This window comes from Sturnus vulgaris, chromosome 6, assembly GCF_052056855.1.
Source record: "Sturnus vulgaris isolate bStuVul1 chromosome 6, bStuVul1.hap1, whole genome shotgun sequence".
NCBI classification, from domain to species: domain Eukaryota; kingdom Metazoa; phylum Chordata; class Aves; order Passeriformes; family Sturnidae; genus Sturnus; species Sturnus vulgaris.
Window position 1 is genome coordinate 41,475,938 of NC_142248.1, and position 27,796 is coordinate 41,503,733.

Sequence of the window (27,796 nt, forward strand, 5' to 3'; positions counted from 1 at the left end):
TAGCCTGTTGCAGAAGGTCATTTAGCCTGTTGCAGAAGTATTTCTTTTCCAGCTGGGCACACAGGTGCTGTTTTCTTCTGTACAATGATTTGTCTAGGTCCCAGCTGCTTTTTAAGCTTTCATTCCGACTCAGTCAGGAGTTCACGTGATGTTCTTGCATTCACCTCTTACTGATGTCCTTGGAGAAAGTCCAGTCTAACGAGAGGAAGCAACCTCTAAAACCTCATTAGACGTATTCTCTCTTCTCAGCAGAGCTATTACCAGCCTGCTTTTTGTCAGCAGTTTGTGAACCAACTCATGCATGCAGTCATCCTCTCATACGAGAAGAGCCACATGATTCCCTTTTATGTTGCTTCATATGCAATCATGGTACAGGTGAGCCAAACCAACTGGTTCAGAAATTAAAGAGCGAGCTTTATGGGGAGGACTTCAGCACAAGTCTGATTTTCCCTTTGACAAAACATTTGCTGTTATTCCCTCATCCTGAATCTGTAAGCCATATTTTCACAGCAACTTCCAGAGCAGCTAAATTAGGCACCTCTGGCAGTGGCAGTCCTCTTTTTGATCCATTTATTTGTGTTTAGGATCAATTATTCACCCATGTCTCCTGTTTGGCAGTGTTATGTAATATGCTGTAGGCTATTCTCCATTACACACCCCAGCCAGAAATGAAGATGATATTTAGATTTCTTCAGTGAAGCAAGAGCTCAGTATCTGTATCAGAACAGAGAACTGAACCCTTAGCTTTATCTTGATAAAAGGAAGACTTTTTCCCCACGTATTTCATAAGGCAATGTAGTATAAAAATAGGACTGAACCCAACTTATAGTTCAATCAAACATCAGCCACTTGGATCATTAAGATAAAGGTGAAATGCAATGAATGATTTTTTAAGTTTGGTAGTCAGAAGACCTTACACCTTAAATTCTGGTATCCATTTCCCTAATACCCATTTCTCTTGTAAAACTATCCCAAAAATTGCATACATCAGATTGTACGGTGAGAATGGATTATTTTATAATACAGCAATCAGTTCAGGAAAGTCTAAGCAACTGCTATTCTAAGATCATGTAATATTTTGTCACAATACCTTTCCATCACTGAAATTTTTCATCTTCTTTATATTTGTGAAGGTATGTCTGGTACTTGGAATTCAGACAAGAACTACCAGTGTATGAAATGACAAGATTCTTCTAACAAGGTGTTGCATTAAAATCATAGTGTATGTGGGGGGAACTATGTAACTTACTTTGTATTTATATACCTCCAGGTTTTCTGCACAGCTGCTCCTTGTTAACTTAAAGGGCAGCCGTAATACATCATCTTACTTAAATAAGTGCTCCTTTGTTTTTGTGAATAACAAATACAGTTCTGCAAATCTGTATAACGTGTTTTTTGGCAAATTACACAAATGCGTGATCAGTACTATGGAAATACTCAGAACAGCAGAATATAGGGCACTGTAATTTCATACTGCCAAACCAGGAGTTCAAAACTAATGAGTCAGATCTCCTAAAATTATAAACCTAGTGACTTTATTCACCTTCTGGCATTTTCATTTTTACTGTATGTTCAGATTACACTTTTAGGATTTTCCATGCGATTTGTAGGTCTAATTTTTTTAATAAATAAATAGCTCATTACACCATCTCACAACTGAAACCGGGCTGACTCAGATTGATTAGATTCAATAAAATAATGGAAATTGTCAGCACTGATTTAACTAATGCTTGATGCTTCAAATAATTATTTTATAATTAAGTGGTTTTTAAGCACATTTATTCACATAGACTTCTGACAGTTTGCTGAGGCATGATTAAAAGCTGAAGTTAGTATCACTAGTGCTAACTAGATAAACGGGTGTGCTATGCATTTTAGGCAGTGAGTTCTTTATTCCTTTAACTGGAGCCTCCCTTTCTTGCAGGCAGTACCAGCTCTACTGACAGTCCTAAGCAAGTGACTTTAAAGCAAAACATTTTCCAGTAATCGCAGAATCAGATCAGAAAAGGTCATTTAGTCCCATTTTGTGTTTAACCAAGATTTCCTGTCTTGCAATTTAAGGCAATTATTTTTATTCATATTGACTGTGGATATGAGAAACAGTTGTACCATTTTTCTTTGCAATCAGATTTTATATGTGAAAATCATTTTGTTTTCCCTCCACCATCTCTTCTGTAAAATGACTTAAAATCACTCAACCTGTGCTCAGAAGCAAAATCTTCTTAGTTTCCAGACATTCACTACTTTCTGCTGGGTTCTCTGTACGCACCTTGTATCTTAGTTTTCAAGTGCTATGCTCAAAACTGGAGATGTTGCCAGATCTTGCCTTTGTGGTTCTGAAGGAGCAGATGATACTTCAGCTTTTACCTTTATTTGCAACATCATGATGTTGCAGATTAATTTTCCGAATATGATCCAAAAAAATGCATCAATTCTTTTCAGTTGAAATTGAAAAGGCAGATTTAGTTTAGATATAAGGAAGAAATCCTTTACTGTGACGGTGCTGAGGCCCCGGCACAGGTTGCCCAGAGCAGCTGTGGCTGCCCCATCCCTGGGAGTGTTCAGGGATGTTCAAGGCCAGGTCGGATGGAGCTTTGAGCAACCTACTCTGGTGGAAGGTGCCCCTGCCCATGACAGGGGGCTGGAATGAGATGATCTTTAAGGTCCCTTCCAACTCAAACCATTTTAGGATTCTATGAAATTAAGCAGCTGTTCCTTTACCTGCACATCTATGGGTTACAGCTTGCACTTTTTCCTATTAAATAATATGTTTTCAGATCCCATCTGCACCTTGCCAGGATTATTCTGAGTTCTAATCTTATCTGTTAATGTACCTGAACTCTCCTTGGTCTTCTTTGACGATACTGAAAGGATACTCTATATGGTCCAGGGAGTAAATTAATGAAAATAGACAATTTTATCTAGAACTGCTATGATGGGGTTAAACAATATACTGCAATTATTGGCAGTAACTGTAAAACTGCAAAATTATGCTAAGTCTTAAACAAGATTAATGGTGTACACAGGCAAAGACCAATAGTTCTTACTCAGAGATCAGTATGTGATTAATCTCTCAGATTTACTGATATGCTTAGTGTGAACAATTTTCATAATTGAACGGTAGCATGCTATGAATTTCTCTTGTTTTCTCATTTCTATGATTGTTTCATATTTATTAATTTCTGCTTTCCCTCTTGCCTTTAACAGGTGAATGGGAAAAACACAGGAGCTGATGAAGCAGGTGGTAACTTCACCCTGTTGCCAGGACTGTTATCAACTCAGGTATAAAATGGAATTAAATGAGAATAATAAGCAGATTTGTAAGAGTATTTTATTAAAGATACTGTTGCAAAGCACAGAATAAGCTTTAAAGATGATGATAACTAACCTGGAATGTCTTTACTGATACTCTACATAGACTAGAAGTAATTGCTAAGTTACAGAACAGTCGCAGCCTGTTCTAGATGTCCTACACTTTGTATACTGTTGAAGGCGATGCTATAAATGTGTTCCTTTCTCTCCTCTGCTTTGTGGTGGTCCTACTCTCATGGTCCTTCATGTTTTCTATAGAAAGGACATCCCATTTGCTCTTAGATATCTTGTGCCTTCTCCTTCCAGTGGTATCTGGCTTTGCCCAGATATTCACCATCCTCCCCTTTGCTCCATACAGCCACTGGAACTGAAGTGAAAGCATTCCAGTGCTGCACTGGAGGCTTTTAAAATACCTACATTAACGTTTAAGGTGTTATGTGTTAATAGAGCTGATACTTTCAACATCTATATGCTGAAACATTAGGGGGCTACGTAATTAGATTAAGCAACCACATTCAAAGATATCTGAACATCTTTTCTTGCATTTGTATAGTAACTTTATAAACTCAAAAAGAGTAAAGCAAGCACAGACACATGCCCTATACAAGCTGCAATACAGACAATATTGTACACACTTTGTAACAACAGTAATGAAAATTATGCCAATTATAAATAAAATTATAGACAGACTCTTCTTGAGATAACAGTTATAGTGAACAATGAAACATCTTTTTAAAATCATGAGTAGAATTAGTAAGATACGTAACTACAGCAGAATATAATCAGCATGTTTAGTCTGCTTTACATGTCTTAATTTGATCCACTGTTGTCTGAGAGAAGCAAAAGAAATTAATATTTTTATAATTCATGCTTTCCCTAATTTGGAACATTTACTGCCTTATTGCTTTTTTGGTTAGGGTTTTTATTCCCTCCCCCCATTAATTTAGCTGGAAACATTAGTACACCTAAAATGTTCAAATCTGAGCATGAACACCTGATTCTCTTCTTCGAGCCAACTTTTGCAAGGCTTAGCTCCAGAACAAAGTGCACCCTGTGCCCTGTGAAGATTATTTCACATTTACTCATCTCCTTGTTGGTAAAAAATTTTCACCATTCTTTTTAAAAGACCAGAGCACCATTTCTTTACTCTCCACATACAAGCACTGTGCTCCATGGAAGGTCCTCTTCAGCTTGCAAATGATGATCATGGCAGCAGGGGAAATCAAGTCAGCTGGATCTCTCTCACCATCCTGTCCTTCCTCAGGGACCCTCTGTCCTCAGTTTTAAGTTTTTCACCTCTTACTCTTTTTTTTTTTTTTTTTTTTAACACTTGATAGTTTAGCATTGTGCATGAGTATACACTTGTAATGTTTGAACTAAAAAATCTACACAGTTTTTGACAGCAACTCTAAGAAGCCTCATTTCAGAAAAGAAGCACTCCAGCATGTGAATAGAAATTTTGCAAATTCATTTCAGTGCAGCCCTTAACACCTGGCATCTGCCTCTTTTGGCTGTCTGCTGCATGAAAGACTTCAAATTTGTTTTTTACAGCTGTAAGTAATAGTCACAAGGAAGTAAGATTTATGATACATAGAAGAGTCCAAAACAACTTTTACTGCATGTTCTAATTTGACTGCTTTGGTGCCTTTTGCGACTGCTGCAGTATGTCAAAAAAGCAAAGGTGGTGCCAATTCAGATCTGGCACACGAGGTTCTGAGTTTTTATGAAATCTTTTGCCGACCAGTTCTTCCTCATGTCTTCTCCAAATCTGGTTCTCTCAGTTGTTCAGAAGCTTAGAAGTCCCTATTTCACTACTGCCATGCAGAAAAGAAATGCAAGAAAAATATTAAAAGTCAGAAGCCCACACTGCAGTACTGTATTTGCTAGCATGATGTGGTCCCTCCCACCTCACCATGTGTGGTTTTGCTCTAAATACCCATCCTTCAGTTATGTTTAGAGCACCCACCACAGTCAGGAACTCTTTTAAAAAGCCATACATTTCCTTCAACCCCTACCCCACCAGAACATGGCCCTAAACAATATCGTCATCTTGTTTCAGAAATTTTGCTTCTTTTTCCTTTGCCTTCTGTTTTCAAAACAGCTACAGATTTGCTGAAGAAAAACTTCACTTCCCAAACCTCCCTGAAGTAATTTTTCATACTGTATGTGTTACTTTCCAGCAGTGGTTTATGGCTTGGCTTAGTGGATGCTCAAAAAATTGCATGAGTATTATTTCCTCTCAGCCACTCATAGTTTGGAATACCCCCACTCTGGAATACTTCTTAGTGCTTCATATTTGACTGTATTTTTGGTTGTGGTTTTTTTAATCTTGCCTAACTCAGAGATAACTGTTGACACACACCCCACCGCACCCCAAATTCTTATTTTAGGTTAAATGCAGATAAATTGTATAAATATTTACAATTTCTGTAAGTCTCTTTCAACCACACTATTTCATGACAAATATGAGCAGCTTTGTGTCAGATAGGAATGATCAAGAAACTGGAAATGCATGGATGTAACTTTTCAGGGTTGTTGGGGGTTTTTTTGCACACTGACTTCTTTTTCTGGATATGTGAATCACATTGTACAAAGTATATGATTGTGCCACTTCTGGATAATTTACACTTTGGTGTTTCTAAGACACTGGCCCAAGTGGTTGTGTCTACACTGCAGAGGCTGCACATGAAGCCAGGTTTGGCAGCTCTTTGCATTACTTACCTGCCAAAGCATCCTCAAGGCCAGCTCAGGGCTGAATTTCCTGGCACACCTTTGAGAGGAAAGCCTCGAGTGATGCTCCACACCTCGGTGTGCACCGTGGCCAGGCTCTCACTCACTGCATGTGCCAGGCTCGGGCTTGTCTGGTATTTTATCTGCCCTCTGTGCCATGTCACATACTTAAGGTGGGCAAAAAGGCTAGCTGGCACAAAAGGCTTTTGTGCCTGATGTGAACAGGGGAAAAAGGTCTTGGGCAAACTGTTACCTTCAAAGTACTGCTGGTTCTGGCAAAAAGGCCATGTGTCTGCCTGCCACATTCTTAAAATCTTGGAGGGGAATTCACTGGACTGGTGCTGTTATTGTAAAGTAGCTCTTACATGACTAGCTCAGAAGTCAGGAAGTACTTTTTTTTTTTTTTTTTTTTTTTTTGGTAAACTAACAAAGGAGGAAAAAAAGGTATTCTAACTACAGTATGCATGTGAGCACTGTTTTTCCCCAGGCAACATCAGTGTTTACCATTGCTGTTCATTACCATGCCAGCCTGCACTTTGCAGTCCACAATCTCTGTCGTTTGCAAATCACAGACAACACACACACACGACTGAGCTGCATTCCACCACCTCCCCCAAACACATCGGCTGTGCTGTGTGGGACCACCTCTGAGTGCGGGAAGGTGGGTGAATATTAAATTCCATTTTTCCGATGAGACAGCAGAAACGCTGCTGATCAGTGCCAGCTGTGGTGGGTGGGTGTAGCACACGCAGAGCTGCCGGCGCTGCCGAGAGCCTGCAGCCCGCAGCAAGCGAGATGAGCGATAAAACGCGGTGCCCTCCTCGCAGACTCTAAACTCGCCCTAAGCACTGAAGTTGTTCGGGGATGCACAGCGGGGAGGATCCGCTTCACCTCCTCCCGGCAAACCGGAGCATTCCAGCCCTGGGAACAGGGACAGGAGCGCTCCCAGAGAGCCACGAGATGGCGCCGGAACGCCCATCCCTGCATCCCGAGCATCTGCAGCATTCCAGCCCTTCCCAGAGCTTGCAGAGGATGCGGCTTCTTCCACTTCATCAAAGTCAGAGGAAGTCTGTGATTAGCTGCATGTTTACAAATAAGAGGAGGATCTGGAGGCAGATCAAAGATGACTCTCCAGATTTGGCCCGATATCAGGTTCCTGTGCTAACAGCATCTGCATGGGTTCCACTCTTATATTCAGTGGCTGAACTTGGTGTATCTCATCATGCATTAATAATGCTTTTTCAAGGCTTAGTGCATTTATTAGAAGTCTGAAGATTCAGCCAGCTAAGGACCTGAAGAAACAAAACAACAATATCCCTTAGCCAACAAGATCTTCCAGGCTCCATCTAAGAGAAGCACCCACTGGGCTCTTCCTCACCCTGCTTCCTGCAATATAAAGGGAACCAAGAAGCAAAGATAAGCACTGTTCCAAAATCTAAAGGATGGAGTACTTCAGACTTAGTAAACAGGAGCAGTACCTCCTCTAACAATCCAAGTAGCTTGGATGGTCCAATCACACCCTACATGCTTTTCACTGAGGAGTCTGTCGTTCATGCAGGATCTCAGTGACTTTGTCACAGCCCAAAGCACCAGGGAGAGAAGCAGATGGGAGATAAAAGATGTGGTGTGTGAAATACACTGAGTTAATGTATATCTCTTCTAAGAGACATCTTTGTTTTGACTCTGTGTAACAAGCCAACATAGCTTGTGAGGTCTGGAAGGCCACAGACTATTCCTTCTCTCATAGTAGTGCTCTGTTTGAAGTTGGTATTTCTATTTGGGGTCTAAGCCACACTGAACTTGATCAAATAAACATTCTCCAAAGGAAACTGCCTTTGAACTATTTAACTCTTTGCATAACAAACTAAAGCTGAAAGAACTGTAACAATTACTGTAAAATCTCTTGTGTCTTGACTGAGTTATTTTCCAGTTTTGAAGTTACTGTACATCAGGACCTCTGTCTTTTCTGGCAGAACTGACCATGTCAGCAATGGCCAGTAAAATCTAAGTGAAACACAATCCATCTGAAAGCAGACTAGGTGGGGCTAACCCCGAGACTTCCAGGCATGCAGAGTATTAAGTGTCATATTTTACAGCATATGTAAGTGTACACAACTTCTGTTTAATTCACCTGATAACAATGTAGCTCAGACATCTGAGCTCTCTCCTGGGCTGTGGGACATACTAAGACAATTTCTTCATCAGTTCCAAGGGCTCCTACCCTGTATTTCCTCTTCCTACAATATTACTGTATCTATCCTTTTCCCAAAGGAGGGATACTTTAGATTTTGTCTCTTAAAATGTTTCTGATTTGTCTAAGTAATTCAGTAACCAGTGGCTAGAAACCAGAACCTCAGTAGTTTGGAAGCTGGGGCTCTGTACCAGTAGGTACCAGTAGGAAACCCACAAGCAGGGAAGAAACCAGGTTACCATCTTTAGCATCCTAAATAAAAGCCCTAACAACAACTTGTGTAAGAGGAGTGTAACCAATACCAGAAGTCTGGTGTGTCAGCTGCCAAAACCAAAAGCAATTTATGGTATTCAGCAAACTCTATTTTTAGGCAGCTTATCTGCATTTCCACAAACTTTCATGGTCTTTGGGGCTTTTGCCATGGAGAGAAGGACAATATGTTATTTTTCCCTTTCATTTTCTGGGGAGTCAGAAGCAGAAGTCCCTCTGGTGACCATCCACAATGTAGAGGGATGGTTACCTAAAAAGGAGAGAACAGGTATTACTGATTTGTGTAGATTCAACTGAACATGTGAGAACTATTAAAAAAGGCAACTTCTCAGCACTAGTCATTGCTTTAAAACAGGAAGAAAGCAAATCTTCCTTTTCAGAAAACAGAAAGCAAATAAAAGAGCTGAAAGGACGTGTTTTTAAAATAGCAACCTTGTCATCAGGGGAGATGGGGGAAAAGAGAGGGGGAAAGACTGATTTTTGGCAATGCAGCTGCTGCAGAGACCTTGGCAATTGCTGACACTGGTGGCACCTTGCCTGACAAACAAGCTGAGAAACTAAGGATTTAAAACAGTCCTGATTTACAGTGGATTTCCTACAATCAACACCGCTTCTGGGATTTGGAGGTCTATAAGAGATCCATTCATTCCCTGTCAGGAGTCTTGGGATGTCTACAGAACTACAAGACAGATTTATCTGAAGTCACGTCTTATTTGCAAATGAAAAAAAGTATACCCCAAAATCTCATTGATGCAAATCACACCTGAGTTTGAGTGAAAACAATAAAGTTCTGCAGCAGAACTTTGTCAGAGAGGGAAGTTCTTGAACCATTTCTTTTTTTTTCTCCCACCGGAAATTCTAGATGCAGCATTGTTTTTGTGGTTGTAGCTGCAGGAAGATTTACTATGGTTTTTAGTATGCCAGAAGGCACAGGAAAGGATTAAACCTTTTCATTTTCTTGCAAGAGAATCAAAGATCCTGACCATGTCTGAACCTCAGGGCTGCTGGGGTGAGGTATGCCACGCTGGCTACACAAAAGAGACAGTCAGAGCCTGGCCTTGGACCATCTGAGGATTCCTCATCTCACAGTTCTGTTATGTTCCCTTTAATATATTAATATAAAACTTTAAAAGTCTATTTCCAACCATTCTTACACAGGGAATCTGCATGAATACTGAAAACCATTTCTCTAAAAGCACGATGTACAATGTTGTTTTCTTATGTCTTAAATTAATTTTAAAATCCCCACCCTACAAGATATTTGAGGGCAAAAATAACCCAAATAAAGATCTGATAGTATTTCTCCTATGAAGCTGGCACTGGTCATTCAAGTACATGAAAAGAAACATGGACTGTTTGTTTCAGGGCTGAATATTTATAGTCATGATGAAGTGATTCCTGAGTCATGAGCTCTACTGCCCTGTTACAAATTAAGATTTGTCTTTCTGCATTAAAAAAAATAAAATCACAATTAATTCCAGAATTGTGGAAGTGACTGTAAAAGTACCAAAAGACACTCAATTTATAAAACGTGACCTAATTTTTGGCATCTTTCCTCTACAAAATCTCAGCCTACTCACACATCTCAGGAATACACTGCACAACAATATTTTAGGAGTTTTTTGGAAGTTGGAAGAAAATAAAAATCTGGTTTATAGCTGAGAACTACAGAAATGTCAGCTTTTGAAAACATGTTCCTAATTTCTAGCCTTCAGCAGACTTTATAAAGTCAAATTAGTCATGCTTCATCTTGTAGGTCTGTAAGTCTGTGACAAGCATCAAACCGGCTGAGAATTAGGGAAGTTAGAAGATTTGATTTTTAACCCTCTGAGACTGAGAAGCACTTAAAAGTCAGAAGCACACAGGGTTAGTAACATCAGCTAGGTAGTAGCATCAGCTTAACTTACACATGGAATTACCCCGAGCTTTCAGCATTAGACCAAAAATGAGACGACTGTCTCCCCTTGCTGTGAAAAGCAGTGAGGGGCACAGGGCAACAGAGAACTCCACAGCTGCATCTGGGCCCACAGCTGGAGGGCAGGAAGGCCAGAGGAAGGTGGGAGCCATTCCTGGTGTTTGGCCAGACAAGGGGCCCAGCTCATTCCTGGCCTCGGGCCAGGCCAACCACACAAACCCAGTGGTGTGGAGCACTACCCAGTGTGCTGCAAGAAACACTAAGAAAGCTCCAGAGCATATTTGTGGGATGAGCTGAATGCAGGAAGGTTTCCAGTTCTCACGAAGAGGGCAGATAGCAGAGATGTGTCTCACTTGTAAGAGGTTGGGCTGCCTTTTTCCTTATCAGGAAACAGGAGATGAATGTAAGAGTTCAGCTTCCCCGAGGATGCTTGGGGGAGACAGAGACCGAGTTAAATTCGGGATATGCTCTGAGTTCTGGTACAGCTCGTTTAAGCAAAGGAGCCCCCTCCCAGCCACTCATTCCTCCTCTGGTGCCACCCCTTCTATTGTGCTTGCACAAGATCTGACACAGAGATGGAGAGGGAAACACAGCAGGGAACTGATCCAGCTAAAAACCAGCCCCACAGGGAATAGAAAAACGCCCGTTGTTTGATTCAGTTCATTGTGAAGCTACATAGCTCTGTGCTTTTTGACAATGGAGAGGGTGGCACACAGGCGAGAGGAGAGCTGAAACTCATGGCGAGAAGTAAAGGGCTGCCAGGGCTCAAGGTGGCACAGCCTCCAGGAGCAAATTCGTGTCCTCACCAATAGCTCTGAGACTCTTGATGGTTTACCACTAGAGTATTCAAATACAATCATGTAGTCAAACTAATCACTTTTGTAATAATGTATTTTTAATACATTCTCCAGGGCAATATATTTTCTGTCTTCAGCTTTGAATAAAAAATAAGCTGAATTATATGTTTTACACCAACTGAACATGTTACATAGAGAAGTCCCCTAATTAAAGCATAAATTCTTAGAATTCCATGATAATCTATTTATTGAAATCAAGATATCTCCACAGACCTGTTGGCTACAAATATCATTATACACAAATATAAATACTTGAACTAACAAGTCAGCAGAAAGCATTTACAAGTATATATATATTAAAATTTTAAACATCTCCTCTAAAACTGAAAAAGAAGCTCAACAGCTTTTGTGGTATTTTAAAGCTCATACCGGGTCTTCATGAATTCCCTCTTTTTAACTTTCAGTAAATCTTGAAAGCTAAGAACTAGGCTGGCCACTTATAAATTCTCAGGATTGCAGCCCATAGCACTCCAAAATGAGAAAAACAACAGAGCACAGAGAGGTCCTCCAAAAATAAGAATAGCAAATCACTTAAAAATATAACTGATGGCATCCAGCAAATCTTTTCCTTTCTGGCTACGCCTTGTGCAATGCTTACACCTCCAGTTTTAAATATCCTTAAGTGCTTTTCAACACTAATATTCACTAAGGAGATGCAAAGGAACAATGTTATGGCAACAGAAAAGTACAAATTAGTGGAAAAGATCTCTTAAATAAAATATTTTTGCTTCTCCTTCATGATCTTTCAAGTAACAGCAAAACTTCTGGGATAACTGTTGATTTTTTTTCAAGTCTGCTTTTGTTCTGTCCCCACATTAAATCATTTTTGTCATGGTAGGAACACTGAATCACCATCATTTCACCCTCCTGCAGATGTTGTCCCATTCTGGGGAGAACACTCAGGAGTGGCCAGCCCCAGGCTGCCTCAGCACCCAGACCTTCTTCCCTTTCACAGCAGCCAAATTCCTCCTGTCACTCCAGGCCTTTTCTCTAACAGTCCCATGCTGCTCCCCTGCACGCTTTTACATGTCATCCTAAATACTCAGCTATTTAAATACCCATCTATTTGCAAGCCTGGCTGACTTGTTTATGTTCTCCTATACTCCCCCTGAACACTTCTCAGGCTACTTCAGTCATTCTGATTTTTTCTGCCTACATGTAAGTAGACCCATTTTTAAGCTTCCCTGCAGTGCAATTCATACTCTTTGTAAGCCTTAGCATGGACTTTCATACATGTGAACTCCAGGGCACTGGGTTTTGTTCCACTGGAACTGGAAAAAACATCAATTCAAGTTCAGTTGGAAAGGTTTAACAAACTTTACTTTGAAAGGCTACTACAACACAGCTTATAATTGAAAAACAGAGGTACTCAGGGTGTTTATAGTTAGATAGTACACGTAAATACCATCATTCCCAGTTTCTCCACTTAGCTTCTGTAGTTGGCAGGTCTACTTACACTGGGAAGTCACATTTTTTTAAGAAACATTTTGGGTCAAGTTCAGACCAGTAGGCTGTAAACAAGGGCTCCTGATCCTGAGCAGGAGGCTCTATAAATCACCCTTAGCCCTTCACCGAACTGAGGGCTGATCCCTTACATGGCAGAGGTCACTCCTGCTTTTCCTTAGTGCGGGCTGAGCTGTGCCCGCAGCGGGGCCGGCCGTGCTTGGTACACAACCCGCGTTTGTCCGTGAGCTCATGGCTCAGGCCACGGCTCCCCAGCCGAGCTGAGTCATCCTCACTCTGCTCTCACAGCCGGGACATTTTATCCACTCCTCCAGCCACCCCCTCCATGCCACTTTGGGGACTTGCTTCCCACTGCACGGCTCTAATCCTGCCTGCCTTTGCCACTCCCTCCCACTCAGGATCTCTTCTCCCACTCCTCCAGTGCCACGAGACCCTCCTGCCAGCTCCCCCAGTGCTCTCCAGTTCTTTTTCACATCCCTTGACCGCTTTTCCCAATCCAGCTGATACTGTGAGGGATAACCTGCATGTCAGGGAATCACTGTGTGCAGCTTTGGAGTGCTGGAGTGTATTCATGCCTGTGCTCTTTCGGCCTCGGTGCTATCGAGGACTTGGCTGACTTCAGCATCATACAAGGAAACAAAGGACTGGGCAGTTAAAGCAAAACACTAAAAGCCCACTAAACTGCACCCAAAGCAGCTGGTGCCTCGGAGCAGCTGCTGGCTCAGGACCAAGGGCTGGTGGGGGAGCCTTCTCCATCACTGCAGAAATGCACATGTCTGCCAACCAAGAGAAATCCTAACGCACATTTAAAACTGAATAAATGCAAGGCAACTCACGCTACTTTTAACAGTTAAAGTGGAGATTCTGAATTGTATTCACTCCTCTGAATAGTCTAAAATTAAAACTCAATACCCCTCATAATCCCCAAGAAACTAGGAATGAAACTTAACTCTGACAGAAACAAGCACATGAAAGCCCTGGACTAGACAGTCATCTCCTGGCTCCTATTCTCAAACCCCACCACTGGCACATGAGGTGACAGAACACTTCACTTGGAAGGGACCTGTAATGATCATCTACTCCAACTGCCTTAATTGCTGATCTAAATTACTTTCCTTGCCCCATAGCTCAGTGGGAAATAGCATTACCACCCTCTTTGATAAAGTGAGATCTGCTGGGAGTAAGTACAACTAGGTTTTATTTTTTAATTGTTTTCTCCACAATTACGTATTAGGATCCTTTCCTCCACCCCATCACAAATCACACACTTAACAAACGTTTAGACAGCTGGTGCCTAAGAGTCAAAGCCAGTTGCTCTCTCAAAGGCCAAAGTGCCTCACTGAATTGATGTCAGCTGGTACTTAGTATGATTTTTAAATTCAATTAAATTAAGAGACAAGCTGCATAGACTCTGCTAGAATCAGAAAAGAATCTTAAAAGGCATAAAATATATTTACATTTATTAAGCAAACTCTGCAGTCTTTTCTTGTTATATTCTTGTTGAGAAACAGAACATTCATAAAGTATCATGAAAACAAGAAGCAAAAAAACCTTAAGGTCCCAAGCAATGGGACTATCTCCACACCCACCCTGCTTTTAACTTTCCAACACAAGCAGCAAGGCACGGTTCACAGCTAGGCTGAAAATGCAGTCTTCAGTACACATGGCCATACTGCATTCCTAGCAACCCACCACAGCCACTCCTCCCTTGTATGTTAGGATAAGCAGGTTAAATATACCCACAGAGGTACAGACAGTCAAAGAAAGGCCACCATCAGTTGAACAGTTCTGCTAGGAATTCCCGTCTGGAAAATGAGCACTGTGCTGGAACCCCTCGGTTATTCCGACAGTCATTAACTCCCTTCCCCCTGGTGCACAGCAGCCCGAGCCTGCAAGGGTTAACTGAGCCTATGTGCTCTCACCCATGGGAAGCACCTTCCAACAAAGCCAAGAAGCAGGGACCAGGAGAGCCAGCTCTGCCCCTGCAGCAGAGTCAGAGCCCAAAGGATTATTTCTTGGCTTGGTTTGGTTTTTTTTTTTTTTCATTTTGAAAATTAATTTGGGGATTGCGAACAATTATGCTCTTGCACATTAGTTGCTGGGATCTAAAGTTTTCACATGAAGAAACAACACATGGAAATATTAAATCACTCATCTTATGGAAGATCCGAGAACTGTTTAATAGCAGTCAGTGAAGGGGTAACATTGTGCTTTTAATCTACAGTTTAAAAATAATGATTTGTATATCTACGTAGTAAAACAATAAAATTAAGAACAGAAACTGGTATTAGGAACAGTGAAAATGTAATAATTAAACACATGATGCTTTTCAAAGCTTTATACTTAATGAGCCTAAACAGACACCTATGGTTAGGAGGGTCTTAAAAAAATAATAAAAAAGAGACTTATTTTCAAATTTTTTTTTCCTTTTCAAATTTTTATACTATACTTATGCTTTGCTTTGGTGTTCTCTCTGCTGCCAACTTAATGCTTTAACAGTATGTTTATGCTTATGTTCTTTTCAAATGCTTGGCATTATAGTGAGATCTCATATCTTTCCTCAAATTAAATTTTGCTCCACATACTCCACATGTATACAGATGAACATCCCTGTGCTGCTCCAGTTGCTCATTATTTGGGAATATCTGAAAGCAGACCTGGCATATAGTCTCTCCAGCTGATAAGTGAGATATCATATGCCGTACATGGTCATGTTTTCGGAAGTTTCCTTGATCACAAATGGAACAGACATACCTGGCCATGCCTTTGTGCATATCATTGTGGAGCCGCAACTGGCGCTCTCTTAAGAACTGCTTCCCACATGTCTGACAAACAAACTGTTTTTCCTTGGTATGAACGGTATAGTGTTCCCGCAAGTGGCAACGCTGATAAAATCCTTTCCCGCAAAGGTTGCAGAAATGCTTACGCCTGTGATCCCTCTCGTTCTCTTCCAGCATGGAGTTCTTGAACAGATCTTGCTCCAGGCAGTTTGACATATGTTCAACCACTAGGTTTTCAGTATCAAAACGCTGGCCGCAATTAGGGCATCGGAAAGGACAGGCAGAATGCTTGTACAACTGGTTTTTTTGAAGGCTGTTCATTTGGAAGTGACTGTCCCTGAAGTCCTCTAGCATCTCTGCAAACATCATGTCCCTTATTTCTGACTGCTCCTCGGGGTTTTCTTCCAAGTCCATTTTCTCCTCAGAATTTCTGATCCCGTTCATGGTCAGATCCTGGGGTTCTCCACAGGTCTGTGCATGATCCTGTAGCTGCTTGCCTTTGACCAGTATTTGACCACACTTGCCACAAGCACATATATTTTCTATGTGTTTGGATAAATAATGAGAGGACAAATCTTCCTCAGTGATTGTTAGCCCACAAAGTTCACAGGGAGCATTCTCCACATCCTCCTGCACTGAAGGAGCCTTGCTGTTAAGGTGCCGTGGACTTTTCAAACACTTTCTTTCATCCTCATCCATGGATAAACGAGGCTTTAGAGTCTTCCGAGCATTTCTCTTCTCTCTCATCTCCTCCTCGACGTAGTATCTGTAAAGCGGCTCTTCTTGTTCATCGTCTAGGTCGTCATTGTCAGAAGACTCATTGCAGTCTTTATCTGCCACCTTGATAATATTAAAATCCTTCAGCTCATCTGTAGGATTGTCCTCTGGCTCTACCTTGATGATAATCCTCTTCCTCTCAGAGGCTCTACTTCCTTCTTCACCTGATGTCTCAGAGGCAACCGTGCTGCTTTTTCTGCTCGTGACGTTTGACACAGGAGACGACGAATCGTCCGCAGCGTGGTTCGAGTCCCCCTTGTACTTTTCTGTTTGTGTGGAGATCATTTTAGAAGTAGAGTTCTTTTCACTAAAGTCTATTTTCTCAGCAGTGTAGTACCTGGCACTTTGGTAGGAATGCCTGTTGGTGCATGTTAACACATGCTCATCCAGTAGCTTTTCACAGCTAAAACTAAACCCGCAGCTGTCGCAGGTGAAGCTCCTTCCAAACCGGCGCGAGTGTGACACGCGCTCTTTCGTGTGAGAGAATTTGGACGTGGTGCTTTTTTTGCAGACATCAAACAGTTGCTCAGGGAAGCTGTTGAGCTGCAAAGTTTCTTCCTCAGGCTCTTTGTTATGGGACGTATTTACCGTTGAACTTGGTGGCTCCATGCCCCACCTGTTTGCTTCACTGCCATTTCTAGCAAGTGCGTCTTCATACATTCTCACACCAAATATCATTTTACCAGTCTGGGTGCTAGAAGCAGGAGATGAACATTTTAAACTAGATGAGTCTGTGTCCTGTATATCTTCTAGACACTCAGGTACGTTATATAGCTGTAAATAGTTCATGGCCACTTTAAATTGCTCAAAATTGGCAGGGGCTGTCATAATTTTTCCTAAATACATGAACTGTAAAATAAGATCAAAGCATTCAGCACTAATCTTCATGTTGCTTAGATTCAGCTGGGCTGTAGTGTTTTGATGGTTCATAAAAAACATCCTAAAATAGGCGCTGCAGGCAGCAAGGACTGCTTTATGTGCTTGGAAATAAATATCATCGATAGCGATGCAGCAGTCGCACAGAAAGCCCCACTCTCTTTGCTTGTTTAGCTGCTGAAGGACATAGTTGCTATGGCTGGTTTTTGCCATCTTGTACTTCGATTACAGCCCTGCATAAAGAAAAAGGTATCTGTTAAATCACGAGCACAAAACCCAAAGCCTACTTAAACGCAGGGAGGAACTGCCATCTCTTTTCTCTCTAGATCTTCCTATTCTGCCAGTCTGCGGCACAGCTTCCTGTCTGGAGGTCTCTGCTGGTAGCTACTTATGAATATTGATGCCAGTGAAAACATCCATAATTCCATGTGCTCACCACTAGACTTACAAGACTAGTAAACTAATAAACATAACCAAGACACACGTCAATCAGAGCTGCTAGAATATAAATTAGCAAATATGTCTCAAAGTCCTACAGCCAAGGTTTTCAGATATGAATTCTGAACACAGAACTTCAAAAACTTCACAGAGTAGACTTCTGTAAGATGGCCCCAGGACAACACCTATACAAGGTAAGCTGGCTGTCAGAAACCACTCTTCAGTCTCAACTTGCCTTTTTACCTGCCAGTCCAACGGGCACATGATGCAACGCACACTGGAAACCAGGCCAGGCTCAAACTGGTCTTTCCCTCCCCATTAAAGGAAATTAAGAGACAACAGAGCACCCACACAAGCTACTCCATACATTTTGCCCTTCGTGGCAGCTGAGGGACCATCTCAACCTTCTCTGCAAGGCTCCTGCAGACCAGGAACTGCAAACTCAAACGCCTTCTGAGAAGCAGAGGGCAGCCGGGCTGTGGTGGCACGTCCCACGGTCGAGCCCGCTGCAGATGGTGACCAGGCGAGCTGCGTGACAGCCACAGGGACTGCAGAGGCAGGAAGTGGTGCACGCCGTGCCTCCAACTGCTCTCAAAACCGCTCGTTCAGAGAGCTGAAATGTAACCAAAACACGTAGATGGGAAACCGGACAAAGAAAAACTCAGCAATGGAGAACTGAGAGAGCCAGAGGTGGAGCCACGGTGAAATGAAGCCTCGGCAAAGACAGGAGAGAAAGGTCTGCCAGTGCTGAGGGCTGCTCTATGTGAAAGGACTAACTCGTCCTCGAGAGAAAAGAAAACATCACGGTTTATGTTAACAAAAGGTATCCAGAAGAAATGCACTGTATACAGGAGGTGTGCATTTGATTAAAGACAAACTTCACCACGTGTGGCCTAGTCACGACTCACTTTGGAAAACCTCTACTGATACACATAAGCTGTTCCAACTGCACAGGCTTGAGGGGGTGAGGAACCAGAAGAGGGTATAGAGAACAGCCTAATTGAAATGAAAAACATAAAGCAGTAATGAGGATTCTTAGCATTTTGAAAGGTTATTGCAAACAATGCAAGTAACTGTAAGAGGTTTGTACAAATAAAGTACAGGCTAGGAAATAACATATACTAAAGGGCATTTTATGACTCAATGAAATGCATGGATTGATTTGCAACCACTCTTTCAACTGTCCAAAATTTAAACACAATACACACACAAATGCTCCATTTTGCTTCTTATTTTCCTAACAGCTTACATCTCCTAGGGGGAAAAATGGGTAGAGAAATTAAATTCCACAATTAGTGTTGAATTCGCAAGTCATAGGCGTTGTCTGGCTTGTTAAGCAGCAAACCTAGCATTAAGTCCCCGTTCTTCATTCCACAAAGGGCTGCCAGGGCAGAAAGGCTCTCAAGCTCTCAAGAAAAGAACGTGCTCACCCCACCCAGTAATATTCCATACTGCCAACTCACACAGCAGTTCCTATGGATCACCACCAGCACAAGATCTTGTCTGGCATCAGGAATCTTGAGATTTGGGTTGAACTACACTGATGATGATCATCTGAATGACAGCTGCTCCTCTCCTCTCAACCCTCAACTCAACCCTCCACACCCAGAACTCCAGGCTAGCACCCTGCCATAATAATTCTCAGACTGGTTTGGCCCAGTGATGTCCACTGCAGAAATGCAACTCGTTGCTTGGAATTCATTTCTCTTTTTTACTAACTTGCAAGGCAGTGGCTTTGAAAGGAGGAGAACCTCTGAAAGAACTTCACACCTTTTCTACAGAAACTGGTTATTGTCTGTTTCACTGGGTGATTTCAGATGTTTCTGTGAAGAGCAGCAAAGCTCTTGACATCAAGTAATAAAGTGCACTTCATATTCTTCCAAGTGGAAACATGTTTTGGATTCGAGGCAATTCATTAGATGCTTAAATGTAACTCAATCTATTGTATTAAGAATAGCAGCTGCATAATGATAAAGAATTAACTCCAACTTCCACATTCTAAGAGTGAAAACCAACGAGAAAATGAAATTATGCTGTTTCAGGCACCACTGGCCTCTTGGTGTGAGCTGCCAACTGAGAAAAGGCTCAGGACAGCTCATGTGAACTTCCCCATCCTCATAAAGTGGCAAGTTCTACATGTTTTATTTAACTGTGGCTTTTTTACACTTAGATACACTTATACACTTATACACTTTAGATATACTCCATTGTGTACTCCAATAGAAAAGCAGCAATACAAGCAGCAAGCCACTAAAACAGGTGGTCACAAACTATCTGCAGGCACCTGCAGATGGGGTCGTTTCCAGATGGTGGGAACAATGAGTAACAGCACACTCATCTTTTTCAAGTCTTCTTCTTTGAAAATGGTAAAAGATATTTCTCCTTTTGACACATAAATTCCTGCAAAGCTTTCAGCACATGGATCGTGACATGCAACGATGATCCACTGGCAACACTCAGGGAAAAAAGGTTGGAGCATGAGGCTGCTTGAGCAGGATGGCAAGGTTTTGGATTTGACATATACTTGGTCTCTATCACAGTAGTGCTACATGTAAGTATTAAAACACGGTGTATGAGGCTATTTATGTTAATGCAAGTCCTGGCATCCTCCCTCTGGATGCTGTATTAACCTGCTGGATGTCACTTCCCACCACGAGAGCCTGTGTCGGGCTATTTAAAACTTCGACACATTTCAACCAGCAATGGCAAAACTTTCCTTCTGAAACTTTGGACTTACTTATCTTCCCTCCTCCACAGAAAAGCTCAGCCAAAACGGTTCCAAAAATGAGGCTAAGAAAAATCTTCCATGTATGCAGATTATTATTTTTTCATTTAGAAATTAGAAGTTTCTCTTCCAAAATCTTTGAGGAGACACATTATGTGGGAGAAAGTGTTATGGCTTAGATACGTTGTCACAATATAAAAATCTGCCCAAATTTGGCCAAGCTATATGCTTGAGTGGGAGAAGATACAAATTATCAGTTTATTCACACTTAAGATTTTTATTAGTTGTTAAAACTTCAGATTACAGCCTCACTGAGAACATTTCATCCTCTTGCAGCTGCTTAGAACACAGCCATCCACAATGAAATCCTCTTTTGCACAGAGCTCTGCCATGGTTTTAAACTACAAAAGGGTTGGTTCAGATAAAGGGAAGAAATTTTTTTTATGAGGGTGTTGAGACACTGGCACAGGTTGCCTAGAGAGGTAGTGGATGCCCCATCCCTGGAAACACTCAAGGTCAGGCTGGATTGGGCTCTGATTTTGTTGATATCCCTTCTCATTGCAGGGGGTTTGGACTAGATGGCATTTAAAGATCCCTTCCAACCCAAACCATTCCATGTGCCACCTCCACAATGTCACAGTCGACAGCAGAACCTCCTGGAGACTGCTCCATAGCATGGCTCACCACGGGGTCTCAGCTTCCCTGGTGGTAGCTGATGGAGAAGATGCCCAGTTCTAGCAGAGGGAGAGCCAGAGCCAGGAGGGGATACAGGGAAAACACAGGGAGATGGGGAAATGTCAGAAGGATGTGATGGAAACCCTCTGGAAATCTGGAGAGAAGAAGAGGGCAGGCTGAGAGTGCAGTGCTGAGCCAAGAAAAGGGCACTGGGAATTAGGAAGCAGCAGTGGGAATTAAAAATGGGTGCAATGAGAGTCTAAACAGTGGAGGGAAGAAGCCACTTGGGCAAGGGGCTGGGAAGAGCCAGGCTGCAGGGCCTAGGGCAGAAGGGGCAAAAAACACAGACAAGCTCTTTCTGGGGAATGGGTGGAAAATAATTACAGCATTAACACCTTCAGAGCAGGAACTGCACCCCAAATTCCCAATCCTGCCATCCCTTTGCCATCAACAAGCATGACAGGCTTGCTGACAAACTCCTTCCCAACAAGAGCAAGCTCTCAGAAAATGGTAATTTAACATTATTTGTTAATTGCTAAAATGGCAGCAATCTGCATTTATCACTCATGTGGGTGGATCAAGTACTGCAAACTATTTTTGAAGTTTGCTTTAGAAAAAAAAACCAGGACATTTTACAGAAAATTCAAGGTATACACATATATTATGTATATATCACAGTGTATTCTTCCACCCCTCTTACTAAATTTTCCCTTACTCAGCACATCTTCTGGATCTGTTCAGGCACAGTCTGAACAGTCAAAGACAAGATCCCTGCTCATTTGGTCAGGCATTTGGTGGATGTGAAGTGAATGAAAGGTGAGGGACAAAAAGGAAGATCTCACAGCACTGAACACTGCCTGGAGAACATCATCTCATTGCCGTCAGTGCCAGGACAAGTAATTTCAACCTTTCTGTTTTCGTTCTTTTAATAAGCCTGGCCTGCATTTTCTGGATGCCCACTTTATTCACACAGGTAAACACCACTGGGGAGCAACTGAGGCCAGTGAGAGCTATTCTCTGTATGTATTAAATACTGAGTATCTTGGAAAATTAAAGCTCCATGCAGGTCAGTTTGTCAATCCAAAGCTTTTAATTATTTCTGATCCTCTTTTTCAAAGAGAGGAGAATCACCAGCCACTTGCCCAGTGGACTAGCACACTTTGTGAAACATCCAAATCCTGGAGGCACCAACCTCACAAGTCCACGAGGAACCCAAGTAACTCCATCTTCAGCAGTGATTGATTTGTGCAGAAAATGCTGCACAGGCCACGTTGTAAGCAATACTGAATGATGCAGAGGTGTTCTGAAAAACTAAAAAATAGATGCGAGAAAAGCATCTGGTATGAAAAAGAAAACTGAAGGTATCTGACTTGGGTATTTTCACTATGCTTTTCAAACTCCAACTCTCCATATGCATTTTGTTTCCCTAGTAAATACTTTTACACAGCCAAGCTTTGATCCAAGCTACTTGTCGGCCACAAGACTTTTCTTTTGAAGCACCACTTAGGTATTATTCAGATGTGACCATGAACAAGGTTAAGTTGCACTACTACACTAACCAATTATGTTGTTTGTAAGTCTGCTAACAAGAAAAAAGAGATATTTACTACAGCTCCATGCTGTCATTTCCTCACACTCAAAGTTTTCTGAAATGTTTTAAAACAAAAGAAGTAAAAAAAGTCCTCAAGCAAAGAAGTAGTGAAGTTCTTTTGCTAACTTCTCTGTCTTTAAAACAGACATACCACAAGGTTCAGAATTCAGGAGCCTTTCGGCTCCTAAAATTAGTAGGTGGTTTTCAAAACCCAGCATTTCCACTGCTGAGCAGGCAAAAACATAGCACTTACATGCTTAGTTACTGGCTGCCTTTCTTTGGAAACCAAGAACAGGCTGGATAAAAGTATAATAAATGAGTGGGGAATTTGGTGCTAATAGAAAATGAGATGGGAAAACCTCGAGCAAACAACGCCCAGTTATCCAAAAAACAAGCACACGAGGATCAGAAAGCAAATCCCCATCACCATCTGTCTCCATACCCCACCCTGGTGTGGGTTCCCAAGAACTCTTCCCCCTAATTTTGCCATTGTGGGTCAGATCTACCAAAAAGCCTGGATTCCTAAATGACAGCATTGGCAGGCTGCAGAAAATCCTACAGAACATGTATAAATGCACACAATGCCCAAGAATTTAATAGGTTTGGCTACTGCATTGACCACAGAGCTGTCGAAAGGCTACAACTTCTACCTAGATACACTCAATAAGAAGCCACAGAGATTGCTCTGGGTGTCTCAGTTTACACAAACACTGAAAAAAACAGCAAAGAACTTGGGGCCAGGTGATAATTGTCCACCTCAACAGTGAGTATGGATCAGTTTGCACTGAAAGCATAGCCTTGATCATAAATTAAGACAGCTATGGGAATTCCATGTACTGGCAGGGAAAATGTAATTAAGCTCCATTATTCAGGCTATGAAGGACTAAAGGTATAATTTATCCTCCTCTCCCAGCCCTTCCAATCACCTGCCTTTCAGGCAGGACAGTTGGGAAGATGATTCCAGTGAGGCAGATACTCATCTTCAGACACATCCCAATGGCTGAATCAACTCATTTTAAACAGACTGCTGGACAATGAACAGGAACAAGTTTCATGGCATTTGGGCTAGATTTGAACCAGGAGAAGGGAAGATGCTCCAAAGCCTCCAGCAAGAGCTGTCAGAGCTCCTAGATGCCCTGTTCTCCACTGCTCAGCTAGCAGCTCTCTGCTGATTCAGCATCCATGCCCACAAATGAAAAACAGACGTCAAATTTTAGCAAGTTATGTTTCTCAACTGCTAACTGAAAGTTAGTTAAGATACATTACATGGTCTTAGATCAGAATATTCCTCAAAAGATAAGGAATACAGCTTGACAGAAAAAAAATAAGAAAACTGAATTTGTGCTAAAGCCCCATATCAACTTCAAACAACTTTAGGGTAGATCTAGGGAGTAGAAGTCCTAGAGAGACCTTATGCAGTCCTTTAAAGTAACTTGTTAGCCACAAAGGTTGACTCTAGAAAGTCACAGTTATCTTTTATCTGGCACCTTTACAGTTGTCAGGCAACACAGTAATGATATGTTTAAAAGAAACAATTAGTGGGGAAAAAAATATGACACCAAATTTATGCTTTGCAGCAGAAAGATGAGCCTTTTCATCTTGGCTTTCTGAGTTACACCAATTTTCAACTTCTGGAGGCATCTTGGTGGTTTAACCATGTCTTGAGACCCTCAAATGAAGGCACTTGTGCCTTCCAGGAAAGAATCCTTGGATAAATACAGGTTGCACTTCAGTGTAACAAGTTGCTGGATGCACATGAATGAAGCACAGTAACTTGTGACACACAGATCAGGCCGCAGGTTTGCTTGACTCTTCCTGGTCTTAAATGTTTCACATTTTACTTTCAGCATACTAAAAATAAAAATAAGGCTACTAAGGTCTCCATCCAATGAAATAAGTCTAACATGGGGGAGAAAAGGCAACAGCCAGCGAATTCTGGAGTTTTGCAGTGACACTGTGTGCACAAATTAAAAATTACCAGACCACTTTGAGGATATAAATGGTCCTCATGCAAATTATGTCAGCTGTTGTGCCCACACACTGTGTCCGCAGCAGAACTCTTTGGGTGAGGGTGTTTACCATTCCCAAGCAAAGGCAGGGCAGAATAACCCAACTGCTGGAGAGCCACTGTCCAAACTGAAAAATGAACACATGGCTTCTCATTCTACATGTGTGTGAGGTCTAAAGAAACTCCAGTAAGGGACCCAGCTGTAACAACTAAGAGAAAGGACACCGGGCTTGTATCAGGAAACTTTCACTATCTCAGTTCTGAGCAGCTATTCTCTTTCCATCCAGCAGGTAAATAGCTACTGCGGCTTTGTCCATCCCGGATTTTCATGGCTCTCCACTGTCAGCAAGAACAGAAATCTGTGAAAGAAGCAGCCGCTCACATTCAAGTAAGAAAGCATCTAAAACCCCAAATCCCTGGTTGGCATGAGCACTCTCAATGTAATCACTGCTAATTCCTGTGCCAGTGACAACAGTGGTTGAGTCTGATGAAGGGGAAGACTTGTGCAAGCAGAGCTGAAGCATCTGTTAAGTCTGTGATCTTATTCCACACCAAACTTTCTGGCTACTAGGAAGAAGTGGCTTCTATTATTTCTCTGAGCTTCCCACGCAGCACCAACCCACATCTTCATTACCTTCATCCAACACCCCCAGTAGGTGCCTGCTAGTTCCCTGCAACCTCAGATATCAGCAGAGTGCAACTAATACTATTTGTTACTCCTTAGGTTTTCTGGCCAGTTATCCAAAAATCTCTCCACCATCATATCAGCTAGCTGTGCTGCTGCTGCTTAGGAAAATCTCTGCAACCGCTCGCGTTTGGCCGGTTTTCCCCACGGCCATATGGTCCCAACGCCTCTCCCCCGCTCGCCATGAAAGCTTAACTTGTAATTCGGCAAAAACGAGAAGCCCGCATCACCCTGTTCACGGCTGCTCTGTGGGTTTTTCCAAGAGCTGTAATGAGGAATGTTAAACAAACACCTTTAATTAAAGGAATGTTTGTTTAGTGTAATTAAATGCCTAAGGAACACCGCACTGTTGCAACCCCGGATAGTTTTGCAGTGCGTGCTGTACCTTGCGATACTCGAGTGCGAGGGAAATAATGCAAGCAAATGACAACCTGGCAGTAAACACCCAAATATTAAGCAGCATCCAAGCCATGCTACCCGTTTACCAACGCCTACACGTCAAGAGGAACCGACACTCCTGTATCAGCTGAAACAGGGAAAACTTGAGAAACTGAGTTACAAAAAATCCTGAAAAATAGAGAGGAATAAAACCCCAGCCCCAAACTCACAGCGTTTTCAGTCCCATTTCCTCTACTCTCTTCAACTACCTTTCTATCCGAGCAGAAAAGAGGCGTCCTTTGAAGAACGAGACTTTCGACACCGCTCCCGCAGCGGCACAGGGCTTGTTTTTTATGTGACAAAAGTATTCCCCTTCCTCTCCAGCCGCCTCCACGGCGATCCAGCGCACTGCCAGCCCCGAGTGAAACCCAAGTCTCCCGCCTGGCAGGGTGGAGCATTCCCTCCGGGCTGCAGCTCCGCTCCGTTTTTCGCTAAACTACCGCAACTCACTCCAAGTTTTGGGGCGTTTATTTTGTGAAGACAAAAGGAAGAGGAGCGGCGGGACCCACGGCGGGGGCCGGGGCCAGGCGCGATAGCGGCACTCGAGATGTTTACCGCGACTTCGAGCCCCGGAGCCACGCGGGCGGCGCGGTGCCCTTCCCTTCCCTTCCCCGCCTCTCCCCCCTGCACCTCCCTAGGCCGCTTCTCGCTCTCCAGCGCGGCATCCCCCGACCCCCGCCCCGCAGGTGGGGCGCGCCCGCCGCGACCCCCGGAGAGGAGGAGGGAGGGCAGGAGGGAGGCAAAGAGCGAGCCGGAGCCGGACCCGCCGCCGCGGCGCCGCCGCTCAGCCCCCGCGCGGTCCCCGCGGCGCCGCTCCGCTCCGCGCCGTGCCCTGCCCGGCCGACGGGCGCAAGGTCACCGCTCCGGCCGCCGGCCAGGGACCGGCCGCGGCTGGAAAGCCCCTACCTGGCAGCGCCGCCGCCACTATGGCGGGCCGCGCCGGGCCACGCCGCCGTTCGGCACTTCCCACCTCCCGCCGCCGGCGGAGCTGCGGCCGCCTCCCGCCTCCTCCTCCCCGGGTCCCGGCGGCGGCCCCCGGGCCCCGCTTACCGCGGCGCGGGGAGAGGCGGCGGCCGCCGACGGGGAGCTGTGCCCGCGCCGCTCCCGCCGCTGCTGCTGCTGCCGCTGCCGCCGCGGCTGCAACAAAGGACTTCCGCCCCGCCGCGCTGCCGCTGCCGCAGCGCCGGCTCCGCCGCGACCGCACGGAGCCGGACCCCTCCCCTCGGCGGCCGCGGCTCCCGGCGCCGCCGCTGCCAGCGCTGCTGCGCCGCCGCCAATGCCGGGGCCCGGCGGGCGGCTCCCTGCCGCGCTCCGCTCTCCTCCCATGCCGCCGGGGACGCGGCGCGGCGCGGGCTGGCGCTGTCGGAGCCCCCTCTGCCCGGCTCCTCCCTGTCCTCCGGCGGAGCCCCCCGGACCCACGGAGGGGCAGCGTCCGCCGGCGGGCGCCCACCGGGACCCCTCGCCCGGGCTGTGCCGCCTCGCTGCTCTCCCGGCCCCCCCCAGTCCGCCCCTTCCCCGCGCACCCGGGCTCGCCGCAGCGAACGGGAAGTCGCTGCTCTCCCCCCCGAGCCAGCCGCGGCCGGTGCTGACGGGGAGGCTTCGGTCACCCGTGTGGGTGTCCGGCGATGGAGCGCTGCACCCGCAGCCCCACGCCCCCCGCCTGGGACGGTTCAGCTGCGAGAAGACCACTGTAAGCTGCGTGAGAAAGTATTTCCTTCTCGCTGCTATTTTTCACACGTTAATACCTCCGCCCTCCCTCCTGGAGCTTCACGGTGATGCAGAAGCACAGGGCTGGCAGCCACCGCCACGCTCTGTCACAGATCCCGAGGACAGCGCTTTTTTTCATCCTTACTGGAGCTGTCCCAGGCCCTCTTCCCACCAGTGTCTGGACCTCTCCTGTCTGACAACATCCAGCTTCTCCGGAACTATCCCATGTGAGTAAGTGGGATTTCCGGCCCCCCCTGCTATCTGCCACAGATTTGAGACAAAACATAAGCCAGGTCAGGCTTTCCTCCAGGTCTTGCCACTTGACTTTTCCACCCCCCAAATGGCATTTGTTCTTCA

The 27,796-nt window shown here is 43.9% G+C and overlaps 1 protein-coding gene across 7 annotated transcripts; it reads right to left on the minus strand.

Annotated features, from left to right (window-relative positions):
- Positions 1–3,313: 3,313 nt before the first annotated feature.
- On the minus strand, positions 3,314–27,630 carry ZBTB1 (zinc finger and BTB domain containing 1). 7 transcript variants are annotated; one of them, XM_014871348.2, is made up of 3 exons: positions 27,478–27,629; positions 15,494–17,405; positions 3,314–5,126 (listed from the first exon to the last, which is right to left on the minus strand). In XM_014871348.2, exons 2-3 carry the CDS (start codon positions 17,383–17,385, stop codon positions 5,090–5,092), a joined length of 1,929 nt encoding a protein of 642 aa, XP_014726834.1. In that variant the 5' UTR covers positions 17,386–17,405; positions 27,478–27,629; the 3' UTR covers positions 3,314–5,089. The 7 variants fall into 7 exon arrangements, with proteins under 7 accessions (XP_014726834.1, XP_088022439.1, XP_088022440.1 ...); XM_088166313.1 differs by lacking the exon at positions 27,478–27,629 and adding an exon at positions 26,783–26,923; XM_088166314.1 differs by lacking the exon at positions 27,478–27,629 and adding an exon at positions 26,639–26,693.
- Positions 27,631–27,796: the final 166 nt, after the last annotated feature.